This window comes from Syngnathus scovelli, chromosome 17 (assembly GCF_024217435.2).
Source record: "Syngnathus scovelli strain Florida chromosome 17, RoL_Ssco_1.2, whole genome shotgun sequence".
In the NCBI taxonomy this organism is placed as follows: domain Eukaryota; kingdom Metazoa; phylum Chordata; class Actinopteri; order Syngnathiformes; family Syngnathidae; genus Syngnathus; species Syngnathus scovelli.
The window spans coordinates 8,732,555-8,749,163 of NC_090863.1; the positions used below are offsets into that span (position 1 = coordinate 8,732,555).

A 16,609-nucleotide genomic window follows, 5' to 3' on the forward strand; every position below is an offset into this window, starting at 1 on the left:
ACCTCGCTAGTCGGCTGCCGATCGATCGGAGCGCTCGCATGTTGTTCCTCACTCTTTCCACCTGTCAGGTGCCCCGAGAGAGAGGCAGGATGAAGCATGATCTTTTCCCCGATGACAGATTCCATGTCCAGATACGACCTCATTACCTGCAAGGTGCTCTAAGGTGAAAGTCTGACGTCTGACTTCCCGATGTGGGATCCGCAATCGGCTCTAAGCTAGTAGCTTCATTCAACATGAAGATGAGGTCATGAAGTTAGCACAAGACCCTTCTTCATATTTCTGACTCAGTAATGCGGCCACATTGCAAGTTATCTGAAATTAAATAAAGTCCCTTGGTTGATTGGTTGTTTGCCCTGCAATTGACTAACAACCAGAAGTTCTCTGGCATCCAATCCAGTTTGGAGACTCCCTCCCTGTACATATAGTGTCAAACTACATCAATTAGGATCAGGTATAAGGACATCTTCCTTGTAGTTAATTGCTCCGTAGCACATTAATCGTGATTTAAGGCAGACTGAACTAGATCTTGTTTGAGTAGACTGGAATACGTAGAAAGTCTGAACGATTCCCATACTCGTCTCGTTTACATTTTAAATCCCCCGGCCTCTGGAGAGCCGTGGAAGATATACGGTCCCATCTGCTCCAGAAGACCGGCTCAGACAGACACAAAAAAGACAGAGAGGGGGTAATTGACCCACAGGAGCAGAGAAACAACCAAAGACAGAAAGGCTTGTTAGGGGAAGAGCTAATGTTAAAAATGGTTTTGCTTTGCTGATAGCCGTCACACAAATTCATCTCTATAAACACAACCAAGTTTTTTGCCCTACAATTCATCGCATACGAGTGTCCGTTTCTCCAGCAACCTTGGAGTTAGGACACATTTCCACCACTCGATGCAGTTCATTTCGCCAGGGTACATGTACTGCGGTCGGGTCTGGTAAACCTCGATCACAATGCGTAGGCAATATGGGGGGGGAAATCTGTCAGCTATATAAATAGCATTCCTTTTATGCTACCTACATTTTCCGTCTTATTTCCCGTCGCTTTATATATAGTTTTCCAGCGGTCGAGACAGTTCACTTCCTCAGGGTACGATCAACTTTGACCGCGTTTTGTAGGGATGGCCCCTCATTTCATTTTCCCCACCCTTTCCCCCGTATGAATTACACCAGTATAGACCTAGCGGTACAAACTTAACCTGTCAATTCTTCTGAGGTAGAATCAAAGCTAGGATCGCGCCTTTGTGTGAAACAATTCCACAACGAAGTGTCTGGGTGTCAAGTTAACGCCCGACACTTCTCCTGCAATGTTGTGATATTGTTTTATGTGTGAAAGTGCACACTTGCTGTAATATCACATCAAACTCCGCCACAATGTTGCGTTCAGTCAACCTTGAACCACACACGCGATTCTTCCCATTGTGTTTCAACATACTTTCTTGTTAATCGTGAAAGAATGTGGGCATACAAAGCTACAATTGCATGCCCTCATTGTACAATAGTCACTGGTTGTGTGTTTTAACAAATCTAACTTTGGATTACTATTGTGTTTGAAATAGAGCAAGGTTTTTCTTTTGTCCTCTTCATGTGTACACAAACAATATCTTGTCATTCTTTTGTGCCAAATGAACCCATTTGATGAGTCTCAAGTGGTAACCCATAAGTGAGTTAGCGAGGGACAACTACATTTAGCGTGCGTCCAGCTACCAACGCAGTGTGTACTGAAATATATGTTTTTACGTAAGTTAATTTTGTGGCAACATTTAGTTTGAGAAAATCCAAATTTCAAAGCACAAACGATCCCGGAAGAATCAGAATGTTCGTCCCGGTTCCATTCGATTCTCAGGACTGCTTAACAACAAATGCCACCCACTCCAATATTTCCCCTCAGCAATCCCTTTCATTGATCCCACATTTTTCCTGCAGTCCTCTGACATTTTAAAGGTATAGAAACTGTATTGGAAAAAGAGCAAAAGTAACAGCTTGCACTCTGCAGGGCTCCGGCGTTCCTTATTTATCGCGTCGCTGCGACGCTCCGAGCCGAGCCCCTCTTAAAAAAAAAGATACGATCGTTATCTGTCTCTCCATCTCTTATTTCATTTGAAAGTATCGCCAAACAATTACAACCGGTGGGGGGGGCATGGTTACTGTCACACATACCTCGGAATTGGGTCCCTGCTGGCCAAAGAGCTCTACTCCACAGGCCGTTACAGTCCCTAATCTGGCTTGACACCAAGCTGATTTACAATACCCCAACTCTAAGCACTGGCTGACTGGTGGTAATTGATTTCGAACAGTGGAGACACCTGCTGAATAGTATCAGACCCTCAAATTCCCCCCCATCTATGCGCTTGCATAATATTGGGGGTTTAATGCCCTCACCTCTGTGCCACTTTTTGAATAGCAATAGCAGTACCATGCTAGTCAGTAAACATTCAGTCATTTAAATAAACCCCCTCTTTTCAGTTCACCAATCAAAATACGCGTCATGAAAAAAGATTGATTTAAAAACGATGATGTCATTAAAACAACAAAAGCAGAAATAAGGCCCCAATCCATTTCTTTTGTTACGCTAAATATTTTTCTCCATGGACGGTGAGTCAGTCTGAGCCGCAAAATAGCAGCTGGGTTAAAGCCGCTACGAGCTCCTCCCCTTCGGGCTAATGTCAAGTGCAGCATGTTAAGTCATTTGCCACAAAAGTCATCCGGAGCCAAGATTCGAACCCCGAACCTCGGAACTTTGAGGCAGACGTGCTAACCGCTAAGCGCTAAACATAAGTCTCCATTGCTTCCAGTCACCATAAACCATCCATTCTTACCAGTAAAATTGACAGCCCAGCCCTCGTTTTGACTTGTTTTAGAACCGGCGTCATGTAATCAAAAAGCCAAAGCTGACAGAGTTTTTCCTCCATTTTCACTTGTCTAGTCTAAAGGGCCCCTTGAGATACACGGGGCTAACAGTGCGGCTAGCTAATGACGCTCTTTTGCGGGGGTGATAAGAGGTTTGTGTTGTGCTTCACAAACAAGCAGAATTTCAACATGGCTCTCGTGTTTGTTTTTCATGCCCTTGAAGGCTCTTTTTTTTTTGCTCTCAAAAAAGGACCTCGGGGAGAATAACAGCCAGACGCTCGGCCCCGCGTGGTGAAATTAAAGCGTAACATGACCACGTTATTTTCTTTCCCTTTTGCTGTAAGCGCAAACTTGATGGTGCGTCTTTTATACGTCGTTGCCGCGACAAGGTTTCGCATTGAAATCGGAGCCAACAAAGGCTAACATCCTGTGACCTATGGAGTTTTACAGCACGTCTGTTTACAAGCCGATTGCGGGGGGTTAATTGTTAACGCCTTACTGCCAAGAAGACAGCTGCAGCGGAAGACTGTCTTTGAGCTGAGTCAGGATGTACTGTCCTTTTGTTAATATACAGTAACTACTACTAACTGGTTAACCAATCTGGGTGTTGAGTGACTTGGTGTGAGTTGTGGCCCACTGCAGTCCTTTGCTCCAATGAATAATTGGTGAGCGACAATTGCAAAAACTGTATGACATGCCTACAAGCGTATTGAATCGTTGGTGTCGAGTGGGCTCGAGCACGGATCACACGGTCTCGCATGACCTAGTGTGAAACATTAAGTAAACTTGACCTACAATTCCATCCAAGCCCGGCTGTGATAAATCACAGGTGTAAAGTGCGTGTCCACGCCGGTGACGCAACCCGGCCTCATTTGCTACGTGAGAAATGACACATGGTGCACCTTTCGTGACGCACGAGGGGGCGGGGTTTCAACGCGCTTGATTGCAGGTTGCTTCACTCGTATGATGCACTGTCGATGTGGCGTTTATTATGGCTGAGTGAAGATTTAACTAAACTTAAGCGCATCCATAAATTCCCTCTGATTGTGGGGGTGGGGGATTTACACCTCCAGGGGCAGGGGATGCGCAAATCAATCCAGCAATGAGAGGTGATGGGCATTATGCTGATACGTATTACACGTTGAAGATGATGCACACTTTCAATTGGATTTATTGGAGGGCGATTATCGGTGTTGTCGCGAGGGAAAATGGCTTGCGCTGCAAAGCAATGTGCAAAAGACCGCTAATAAATCAAGAGGCAGGCTTCAATGTAAAACACATTCATCAACGAAAAAAAGCTAAAGGTGTGAATACTTGGACACGTTTGGTGTGAAGAAAGTAAAGTATTGACAACCTGAAGTATAATGAGCTATTGTCCAAACAGGAATACTAACAGCTTTAGGATTAGAATGTCATTCAGAAAATTAAACTGTGTATTTTGCAATAAATGGAATAGACGGCTCGACTGCCACTGCATGAACAAGCATACATAATTTAATTGCTCTTGAGCGAGTGTCTGTTGTCAGTACAATGGTCGAATTAAACGGACCCTCACGCCCCCTTTGTGATAGGAAACCCTTAAATTTGGACGGCATGCAATTTGGGCTCCCTGGGATTCACCTAAGATGGCCGCTTCAAACCAAAACGGTCAACTTTCTGTTCAATTCCGAGTGTCCCTGGGTAATTTTTACTTCTGAGTTTGGGGTGAGAAGACCTTTAAAATCACAGTCGGGCATTTTGTAGCCCTCCAAAAAGCCGATGTAAATGAATACGAACGATTTTATAGAATGGGTCGATTTGACACGCGCTTGAAAGATTCACTCTTAAGCAGTTAGCCGTCTGTAGAAGCCAACCTGACAACGGCTACATATTTAAGCACAGGAATTGTATTCAAGCAGATGTGCACGTGTACATCAATGGCAAATACGCCCCGGTGAGCAAAAAACGGCCTAAGGCGGCACCACTTGACGCTTTGCTTGAGGACAGATGGTACTGTAAAATGACTAAGCAGGCAGGCGCAGAAGGCAAAGACTCCCACAGTCTCACCCGCCAGCCCTCCCTCAATCACACACACACACACACACACACACACACACTTGAGTTCCGACAAACTTGCGCCGCCCGCTGGCCCGCAAGCCTCGTCTCCACCAGTACAAGACAAACACTGCGAAGGCATTCGAGCACAGGCGTCGGCGAACACAGAGCAGCACGGTCGATCGATAATTATTCAGCCTGAGCTCAAACATACACGACCCTGCTCCTGTATAAAGGCACACTGCTGGATGGAAGCGGGATTTTTTTTTTTCTTTCAATCTCTGAATATTCTCCCTTAATTTTAATCACAATCAGAATTCCAGTAGCCAAAGTAGTTTTGAAGAGCTCATTTGCCAGCCTGTCACCTCATATTATTCACAGCGGGATTGGTGGATGAAAATCACCTGCAGTGATTAAGACCCATATTTTTAGTTTTCAACATTAAGGATTGTTTTTTGCATGGTGGCCCCGTGTCAAAACCCTCCTGCGGCATGTTAAGTAAATGTAACTTGTGTCGGGGTTTTTTTCGTGTCATGTTTTGTTTTTGTATTGTAAAATCCAACTGAATATTTTTTTAACATTTGACACTTTATGAATTACGACTGGTTGGGCTGTTCATGTGAAAAGCCTGAAATACAACTGCTGATAATTGTCTCTTAAATCTTTTTCTCGTACGTTGTTAACACTTTTGCGTCATCATTTGGCTTTTTCCAGACAAGCTCCCTAAAGACATCTTACCCATTTTCTTTTCAGCCTGATTTTCAATACACAACTTATTTGGGATTGTTTGATTTTGTTTTTGTTCCGTTTCTCTGTGTGGCCTAACACCAATAATGTGTAGACCAGTACCAGTTTCTTTCCTAAACATTTTGTTCTCTACGTAGACCATTAGCCGTCCATTTGTTGCCTGTCTAATTACTTGCCTAAACCTCTTAGTCTTGCGTCTGCCGAGCTCTTTACTTATATAGCACATATGTCATGCTAGTTGCATTATCGGTGGGGGGACTCCCTCGACTCCTAAAAGCTTCTTCCTAAATGACTATGTTTGAGTCCCTGATAGGGGCAGCATGTCAATATAATTCCTTCCAGCGTTATGTTATGTTATGTTACAACCACGGCCTCTTTACTGTGAAGCCAGCGCGGGGCGTAAATAAGTTGCTTGATAAATAAAGAATGAAACATCGCTCTAGGAATTTGTCTCATTGAAGATGAAGAGCATCTGCCCGTTGCCGGCATCTGCTGCGGAAGATATCTGGCGACAACAGCCAAGGGTTCGGAAGCCGCGGCGGCGAGCCAACTCTATCAGCCGAGCCGCCGCACGCGAAATGCGCATGAAAACAGGCGTCAAAACTCATTTGTCAGCCAGCAAACTTGACACAAGCTACATTGCTCTTTTTTTGGGGTGGGAGAGAGTGCCCACTCGGGGCATTTGCGGGAAATAAAATTTTAGCTTCCAATATGTTTCATTTGGATTGCAGAAGATGGTGAGCCATTACTGTTGGCACCCTGAGCAACGTATTAGCATCTGGTGCTAGCTGTTGAATGGAATTATTTACCTCAAAACGTTGTACCGAGTGTCGTTTTAGCCTTCAAACAATTTAAGGAACCAAACAGGCACTTTTGCGGAACTTGAGCAGAATTTATTTTGAATTGACATTGTAAAGAACATAAATGTCTACCCAAGGCTTCAAACTCAGGTGAGGCTCCAGGTTTTAGGTGACTCACAACATTCCTTTGAGTCATTCCACTCAGTCGTGCTCTCACAGGAGAAAAAAAACAAATCTTGACACTTGGGCTTTTGTCTCGCCCAGTCTCGATTGCCCCGCAGGGTGGTCGGAGAAGGTGTCCGGAAAATATTGTGAAACCGCTTCGTAGCTCAACATCTCCCGACGCTCAAGAATGGAACGTTATTCCCACCGCAAACACCGGACCCTTTGTCTCCCTCACACGCCAACATCTCTATCTGAAATGAATGAACAAAAGCTGACTGGCCACCCCAGCGTGTGTAAAAATATGCTAACGATTTATTCTCCAAAAGCCCTTCAAGAGTTTTTACAAAACTTTTCTCATACATTTTTTTTGGTTTTTTTTTGTTTTAACCCCAAAAGTCCTCTGGAGATACTGCTTTAATTCCACGAACAGACGAGATTTCTATCCGTACCATATTGTGGGTCTGCTTTACAGCGTTACAATTGCTCATCAAAGATGCCCCGCGGGCGAGAGGATAAGAAATTTTGTTAGTGCAATTTATGAGCACGCACAGTTACTTTGTAATAGCATTAGGCAGAAACTGCAGGCTATAAGGGGAAAAAGTTTAGGTCATATATCTTGATCCTATTATTTCCAACACTAAATCTAATTCCTAAAAAGACAAAAAAGAAGCCCCGCATGCTTTGGAAGGGGTTTTTATTTTTTATTTTTGCTTGTAGCACATTTCTTCCGACTGTTTTAACAGCAATGTTCTCGCCTTTACGGCCTGTTTAATTGCGCGTCATTTGTGGCGCACATGCTGCTAGCGCTGTCCCCGGGGGGCCGCGGGCTGAGAGGTGGCGGGGTCTCGCTACGCATACATGTTGCATTTCAGCAGCGCGCCGCTACTCTTGCTAATTTGAACCCATCTGGGGTGGCAATCTCGCTAATGGAGAGCGTCAAGTGGATGCCGTTCCTTTGGGAGAGCCTCTTGGTTTTAAACAGCTTCATAGTGGCCATCTTGCTTTTTCTTACTTTCTTCCAATTCTTGTAACGCTGTAGCGCATTTGCTATCTACTCCGGAGTTACTGGTTTTACTTGCTTCACCTGCCCCGAGCACAATTTTGTTGTTTGCGGAGTTGGAGCAGAATATCGATTTTTGAGATTCCATGTTCTTTTGTCTTACAGGATCTTTGGTAGATATAGTATAACTCCCATGGCAAATTGCGGACTTTGCTTCTGGTTTACTTCCTGAACCCCTCAAACACCATTAGTTCTGCAAAATACCAATAATAATAATGAGTTTAAGCGGGTTAAGGTCTAAAATGGCGAAAGAGAGTGCTGTGTCACTGAGAAGGTGTGCTCATTAATTTTGTTTACGTTTTCCTTTACAGGTTTTAGCCTTTGATCGTGTCAGAGCGGGACACGTCTAAGCAGGGGGACGACGACCAAGGGTGGGAGCAGCAGCAGCAGTGTCGACCTTGAGACATGGCGCCCCCCACACGCAGAGGGGCGTGTCTCGTCCTGCCCCTGCTCTTCAGCTGCACCGTGATCTCCTCTGTGGCAGAATGTAAGTCACTTTTGCCCGAAACAGTCACTACATCCATCCGCAATGCATACACTCCAAAGTTCCGTTTTCCTTCGTTGGACAGTCCACTTGGGTCAATGTTGAGGCTCCTCTGTGTTATAATAAAGAGCCATCTGTGTCTATCCGTCTGCTGTCACTATGAATGACAGCTCAGGCCGAAGCAAGATGAAGAGTGGGATGTGGCACTGTTGCTGCACCTTTGGGGGCCCGAGAAGCTCTGCCGCGGCCAAGACAAGGTTAGGGACAGATTTAATTCAACACATGACCTCAGCTATAGCGCTGTCAAAGGGACACGGTAATTCAATTACAAGCACACCCACAACGGAGCCATGCCAAGTGGCTCTTCCTTTCACGTCTTGCTCTCTGACGAGATTTGACCCCTTGACCTCTTCTTTGAACTCTTTGTGCAATGTCGTCTTGAGGTGGTGTATCTTGTTTTGATTTTTTTCTCTGTGAATTTCATTTACCTTGTATGCCTGTATTTTTTTATCTTGGCATTCATTAGCTTATTATTACTTATTGTTCGTATGGATCCATCGCACTCTCAAGGGGTTGCAGTCTTGCGTAATCATAGGTTCAGCGTACGATGCGCGGCGACCGATCACTGGCCTCCTACGGAGCAATATTTCCCTTGTCTCTCATTTTACAGATAAAGCCACACGGTTGCGCTTGGAAATAAGTAAGCGATACGGACACCGGCGTGAATTCCCATCGAAAAACGGGAAGATAAACCCCAAAAGAACCCAATGAAGCCCGCCTTTGGTCTGAGGTTAAGCTACGCTTGTATTTTAGTGTGCATGCATGCGGAGAAAAAAAACGGGCAGAGCAGACCTGTTATTACGACTGGCGTAGAGCAGACGTGGAATTAAAATAAGACCGTTGGGGGGCGAAAATAACACCTACCACTAATAGCAGGCTTGCATAAATGTGGTGCCTGTAATTTCTCTGCAACTCAAGTTATGTGAACTTGATAGTGCTGGTTTTGGATTTCCTGTGTTATAGTACAGACAGCAGACAGATATTATGGCTGAGGGTGCATGACAGGTTTATAATTACACAGCTTCAGTCTGTCCCTTTTTAAGAAGAAGAAAAAGTGATTAAGGTCAAGGGCTCGGCAAGAACTGGTAAGACCCAACAGTTTTGAGTTGCAGGGCAAATCATCAAAGGTTCCCTTCGATTGTCAATGGTGAAAGCGACTCTTCCCAAAACTCCCTTTTATCTCATTGGATTTGAAATAAATCTCGAGTTTTCCTCAAAAGTCACTGACCTGACACGCAGTTTGCGTGTGGGCAGAAAAAGACGCAAAAGAAAAATATGCGGGACATGTTTGTGTGTGGGCTTGGCCAAGAATAGTCGCGCTTTGTCGGTGCTCTGAAGCAGCCGGCTTGGAAACGAGTGGCGTGCGAAGGGTCCTCGGCGACGGAGCCGAGCGACCGCAAGACGCTAGCGTTTGCTCGGTGCCTCAAAACGCTCCTTCATTTTGCACCGCTGCACAATTAAAGCGCCGTCGTGGTTCGGCACCACAAAAAAAGTCCTCGGGCGGCACTATCAGCTCGGTGACATTGTTGGTCTTGCATTGTCATTGAGTGCACACAATGCAATGTTATTACAGTGAGTGCTGATCGCAGACATCCCCATCGATCCTCCCCGGGGAGCTAAGCCTAATCAAGGGGTGGGGGGGTGGGGGTCTCTCCACCAATCCTACTTGTACACACAATAGGCCTCGGTCGGCAAGGTCGGACTCAAAGTCGGACCGCCAGCTTCTTGGAGCGACCTATCGTTGTGTAGCGCCGTCGTTGCGAGTTATTTCGCCGCCGTTAATAAGCTTTTGATGTATGTGTCGCCTCGGCGCGCCTTTCCCTTGGTAATCTGGACGGGCTTTTCACGCGAAGGGGACCGCAAAGGACTCCTTCGTGTGGATTACCATGCCACCGTAATTAATTTATTACCTTTTTAGGTGACTTTAGAATATCCAACCGTTTGAGGCGCATGGCCGCTATTAGCAGGCTGGCTACAAATAAGGGGATCTGACCAATGTGTCGCTCTGATTTTTTTTTTTTCCCCAAAATAAATAGAAACTGCTGATCTCAGAATAAATAACATAGAACCAGGAAGAGATGCACATTTCGGAGAAAATATTGGTATCTTGGGTTTTGTTCCCCAATTCTCAACCCTTTTCCAAAGGTCAAATGTCAAAACCAACTTGAAGTAATAGAATTACAAAATAGCCTATTATAATTTATAATATTGTGACCCAAACAGCAGCTGCCCAAATTGTGCCGTGTAAAACAAGCTTTTAGATTAAATTGGCAATCTCGAAAAGCTCTTACAATGTGCTGATGTAACGCACGTGCCAAAACGGTTTGCGGACGGGGGTGCGAGCAGACGGGCGGCTGGAAATTGGATTGTTTTTCTTTTTTTTTTTTAACAGTCCATATGGTCTCCTGGTTCAAAATCAAACGGGGGACAGAGAAATTGATTATCTTTTAATTAAAGGTAACCATATCCACCTTGGAGAGCCACTCGGAGAGAGTAATGCATTTAGCACACAGCTGCGGACTATGGGGACCGCGGCGGCAGGAAAATGATCCGGAAAAAGCAATACGCCTGATTTGTAGAATAATAGCGTCAACAAAATAAAAGAAATGGAGTTGTTTTCATAAGCCAAAGTGCAGCAGTGTCACAAAGTAGTGGGTAGATGGCGGTCTGTGGAGGTTAATGATGCGAGATTAATAGTTTAATTAGCGAGCTTGATAGCGGGGCTCGAGGCAGTCACCCAAACCCTTCCGCCGTGTCCTAGATTCGACAGTCCCGCACAACGAGGAAGGCATTTCAATTGGTGTTGATACAAAATAGCTTTATTGACAGTCGATACTCAGCCGCCCACCTGCCGCTGTCTTCCGGACTTCTTCGCACTCAAGATGAAAGCTACGACACGCTTGGAGGTCTGGCGGGAAGTCCTCATCTGAGGCTAGTAGGAAGTCGTAAAATGAATTACAGGGGTGTACACCTGGATAATGTTTGGTCTGAAGCAAATATGCTGCGGACGTGATGCGACCGGTTTGAAATTGAAATCTTCAGTCCCCGTGCTAACAAGGCTAAGGCTGAAATGGCTAAATCCTCACTGTCTTTATACTTGCACGGTCAAGTCATGTGATCGCCCCTCGTTGAATCCTTCGGCACGGTTGAACTTTTACAGTAAGGAGGCCCCGTACGCTAATTAATGCGATGCTAGCCGAGAGTTGAGTGAGCTAAGACGAAAGGGGAGGCTCGCTCGAGACGACGGGAACAATGGTCGGTCTCCAGGGGGCTAATCCAAGGGAGGCAAATTAATTAGGTGAGTGGGGTTATGAGAGGGGCTTAGGGTGGACTTCCACAGTGATGGATGATGAGCTCACCCCCACGCCCCCAAAAGTCGCGAGCATTTCTTGCCAGCTGAGCCCTTGCGCCTCTTGGGATCATTTAATACACTTAACATTTAGCCTGCTTTGATCTATTAATTGCAGTGTAGGTGACCACGAGAACCCGACGGGCTGCATTAACAAAGCCCCCCGCCCCTCCCTCTCAGTGTCCACTTGGCTGAGTAGCTCGGATTTTCATAACAATGGCGTTCCAAATGCACTTGCAAGTATTCCTCATGCAGAGCCTGTTTGATTATTGCGCTTTCAGATAATGATGAGTCAGCGTGTACTGTTTCCTTTATTAATAGTAGCAACAAAAAGGTCCCAAAACAATCTTGTTTGTTTTTTTAAACAAGTCTGTCGCTGCGTGACGCATAGGTACATTCATAATTGGTTCATGTGACTTGCCTTTTATTTATGTCCAGACACGCTTATTCCAGTAATTGAATACATTAAGTTTTTTTTATTTAAGGTTGTTGGTATTTTATTTATGAAAACAAAGTATCCAAGGTCCTTGAGTCCTTGTTCAAAACAGATGTACGTGCTGGAAGGACTATTTTGACGGTGCATGGAGATACTCACCCAAAATATTATGCTTATTGTCCAAGGTTGTCTGTAGGTTTATTAAAACAAAAGTCATGAGCGTACTGTGCGTCCTGGCCCGTGTTCTAAAAGGAAGTACGCAAAGATGGTTATGGTGGCGAATGTAGCACAAACCAAAACATTTGTTATCCAAGGCTGTTGAGATGACGAAAATCAACAGCGGACTGTTTGCTGAGGGTTTGCCATGTGTGAGTTGATAAATCTCTCAGGGCGGTGAGTTACGTTAGACAAAATATACGTCGGACCCGTGTCTGAATTCTCCCTCTAAAATCAAATTAACAGGGACACCCACGTTTTAAATGAAGTGGGTCGATCTTGAAATCACAACGTGTGTTTTTCTCCTTGGTCGCATGGCGCTTATTGGGTCGTCTAAAAAGCAGCAGAGAGAGTGTGTAGATTTTTTGCGGTGCCCGCCGAAGTCATAATCGGGTTGGGGAAGATGAAAGCCATTACATAACGGCGACTCACACTGAGAAGAGAGGGGCGAAGGGTAATTGCACTTAGAGTTCTTGTTCTTTCGCTGCTGTCTTGAATAATTCACCGAAAGCTGTGAGGCCTGATAGAAAGTCGCCCTCCCCCCACGCCCCCGACTGCCTCTTCATGGTACGCTGGAGTATTGAAAGTTTGATGTTTTTCTCTTTGCCTCTCGCTGCTTTGGGTTTCGACAGATAGGAAGGCATCTCCGCGGCGGTGAGTCATGTCGCCCGTCCAATTTGAGTCGGGTGAAACGGCAATCTCCGACTCGCACGCCACGACATGGAAAAGACGATTGTTATTTTGGTGTCATGAATCAGTTCTGTATGCTTTGACTGCCGGGGGGGAGGCAGTGAGATGAAAAGATAAGGGGTCGCCGTTTGACTAGATTTCCTTGAGAGTTAAAAATATAGTTAGTAATAGCAACTCCAAATGTGTTTGTTTTGGTATTGTGCTTTAGGTGTGACCCACCAAAATTGTCTCAGTAGCATTGTCTGATATTAAAAAAAAAATGTAGCCTCAAAGCAATTTTCACTTTAATGAGAATTTTTTTTCCCCCCCCTCGAGTGGATTATGGCAGCCAAGGTTGATGAGTTTCATAAATGCAAAACTGTTATAAGTCATAGGCGACAATACAAATGGAAACATAAAGTTTATTGGTTTAAACAGCCTGAAGTGCCTCAATCTCATTGGGGTAAATAACTTACAGGGGCTGAAGCGGCTTTATTTGGAATTAATTGCAAACAAGTTGCCCACTAATGGCTTGCAAAAATGGCCTAAATGGAAGTGTTCCATTAAAGCCAGCTACTCTGATGGCATCGGACATATTCCCGCTAAGTGTCGCCTTGTGAAAATTGATAACTTGCTAATTTATTATTAATAAGAATTAATGGTTTTCACTTTGCCCGGCGTACAAATCGATTCGTGTTACTCTACACCGCAGAAGAGGGCTCTCAAGCAAGGCGGGGTTGGGAATTCCTCGTCAGCCAGAGGAAAAAAAAAATGAAGTAGTTTGCTGCTATCATTAAAATACATCGACTTCAGCCATTTGATTTTATAATGTGATTTCTTTGATCGTGACAAAGACATCCCAACCTTATTTTACCTGACTTCAAAGCTATTTCCACGAAACCCCAACCTGGAAGACGAGCACGTGTTAGAAGACACACTGCGAAAGGAGTTTGGAACCTTTAGGGGGAAAAAAAAAAAAGCCTTAAAGAAAGCAGCGAGTGTGTGCGCACCTCGGTTGAGGGGGAGGATTTGCTTAGGTAGGCTTATGTGTTCTTCACCTCATCCTCGCCTTTGTTTCCGCGTGACAACTGCCTGACAGCCTAGAAAATGGGACACGGGCTATGGAAAAGGGGTTTAAGAAAAGAAGTGACAAAACCAAAACAGTTTGATAACCTCAAGCGCTGTCGCAGGAACACACAGTCCAAAATGTGAAATTAATCGAAATATTTGTATTGCTTAGAAGAGTCGAGCTACTTTTTCCTCTGATATATAGAGAGTTGTTTTTTGTTTTGTGCCTGTGTGGCTTTTGGAAAGTTTTTTTCAAAAAACTCTTTTCAGTACGTGTTTTCACAGCCACCAGCACGCCTTGAAGTTGCCATAACTGGATCGCGTGTGTTTCCAACAACACTGAACTCTCGCTGTCCTCCGCTTACCTCACCGAGCGCCACACCCGACGCGATCGCGTGTCGATGCGACAATGGGCCACTTTATTTACCGCCACATTAATATGAGCCTGGCTTTTGAGAGTCACCTCTTTTCAGCTCGCGTTACAGCTCTGCTGTCACGATAGAGGCGGGATGGGAAACACCTAAACCGTTGAGGCAATCACACACACACAAACACACACACACAGTCCCAACTGTCACGGTAGAGGCGGCTGGGGAAGCACCATTTAGGCAGTGACACACACGCACACACACGGGTTGGAATCATTATGTCCACAAAGGAGACAGCAGAATTCCCTATGGTGACAATCCACTGGGAAAACTCCAGTAATGGCTGCCACCACTTTGTTCAATAATCTCTATTGGCAAGGAAGTAAATAGGTAATTAGTCAGATTTGTTTGGACTGGATTGGTGCACCGTGTGTCCTCAAATAGTTGGATGTGGTACATAGGTTTTATATATATATATATATATATATATATATATATATATATATTTATATATATATATATATATATATATATATATATATATATATATATATATATATATATATATATATATATATATATAGACATATGTCTCATCTCATCAGTACAGCACTAATATTAGTTGTTCTTGGCAAAGTATCAAGAATATTTGTTGTGCTATTACACCTTTTGTTAGAATCTTTTTCTTAAAGCGTTATAGCACTGCAAAATAGATGCTAATTAGCGTGATCATCAAGCTAGCAGACCGAAAGCGTTTTGGTTGTTTTAAACACGCAAAGTGGAATTATCTTTGTTTAATTTTGACAGTCAATTTAAAGTGGTTAGTGGCACTAAAAAGCTGAAGCTATATTTTTTGAAGGTTTGTTCACGAAGTACTGCTAATTTTGAAGTGAGTCGAGGTGTCTCTTTTTTTCTATATATACATACTTTGGAGTCTTATGCCAGCCTCACAAATAATCAAACGCACGCACATGCACACGTATGCACTCGCACAAGCAGTCCCATTGTTCCTCAACCCGGCTGACATTTGGCTGATATTTTGGTCCTGCTTGTTGCACTGGAAATATTTAGAGTGCAAATCTTTTTTTTTTTTTTTTTCTTTCTTCCCCCGCGGGCGCCGAGCTGCACTAATGATGGCAACCTGATAAGCTCTTGTGCCCGAGCATTCATTGTTGCGTGCTAAGGGGAGATTGCGTTTTCGGGGGGGGGGGGTTCTGTGTCGGCATGCTGAAGACCCGATTAGCACCGTTCTGATTTTCAGAGTCCCTGCCCTAACATCTGTCTTGTGACACTTCCTATATAAAAATTATGTGAGGGGGGGTTTCACTCCTGGATCAGATATCATTAAAACAGAATGTGTGGCCTCAAAACATTTAGCATCTTTGAAGTCATGAGATTTGAAGAGTAATTAGTGGAGTTTGAATTTGTCTTTCCTGTTTAAACCACTTAATTAGACAAGCTTGAAAAAATTCGATAGTTGCTTTATAATTTGTTTTACAACACCAGACAAAAATAATGACATTTAACCCCTCTGTTGTAAAGTTAAACAGCCAGGAAAGAACAAAGTACTGTAATTTACTGTTGTTTGTTTATTTATTTAAATGGTGATTTTCTGTCACCCACTTTCAGACATGCCAAGCTTCATCAAATCCCCCGAAGACCAAACGGGCATCTCGGGCGGCGTTGCGTCCTTTGTGTGCCAGGCGGTCGGCGAGCCCAAACCCAGAATCACCTGGATGAAAAAAGGCAAGAAAGTCAGCTCGCAGCGCTTTGAGGTGAGCACACACGCACACACACACACACACACACACACACACACACACACACACACACACACACACACACACCCCGTGCCTTATTTGCGCAAACGAGCGTAACGTGTCAGCCGGCCTCCCCATTACTATTGATCCTCAAACAAAGCACAGCCGGCTTCTTCTCTCCGAGCAAGACCAGGCAAGCCTCCCTCCTTTGGCTTTAATCTTCTTCTCTCTCAGTTTATAGCGTAGCCCACTTCATCTTTGTGCATACTTGCACCCGCACGACTCGACTACATCTTCTCCGCTCACCATCGCTTCTTTCAGCACGTCTGAACACAAAAAGATATCCTCACATCGCTTCGCTGACCTTCTGTAACCGAATATGCAGTACATGGCGTGGCTTCTTTTGTCCATAATGTTTCCTAATCTCTCCAGTCCAAGTCAAACTCAATTATTTGTTTATTAGATAAGTCACTCACAAACCTTTTAAACCAAGTACCACGAAAAAATAATCACTCAGCACTCTGAGCCATCCTCGTGACTATCA

At 44.4% G+C, this 16,609-nt stretch overlaps 1 protein-coding gene across 15 annotated transcripts in view; it reads left to right on the forward strand.

Moving 5' to 3' along the window:
- Window positions 1-16,609, forward strand: part of LOC125985110 (receptor-type tyrosine-protein phosphatase F) — a 114,641-nt gene that overhangs the window by 37,617 nt on the left and 60,415 nt on the right. For all 15 annotated transcript variants that reach the window (XM_049747633.2, XM_049747634.2, XM_049747632.2 and 12 more), the window contains exons 2-3: window positions 7,967-8,142; window positions 15,935-16,080. In XM_049747633.2, coding sequence (XP_049603590.1) covers window positions 8,061-8,142; window positions 15,935-16,080 — 228 coding nt within the window. In that variant the 5' untranslated portion in view covers window positions 7,967-8,060. The remainder of the gene's footprint in view (window positions 1-7,966; window positions 8,143-15,934; window positions 16,081-16,609) is intronic.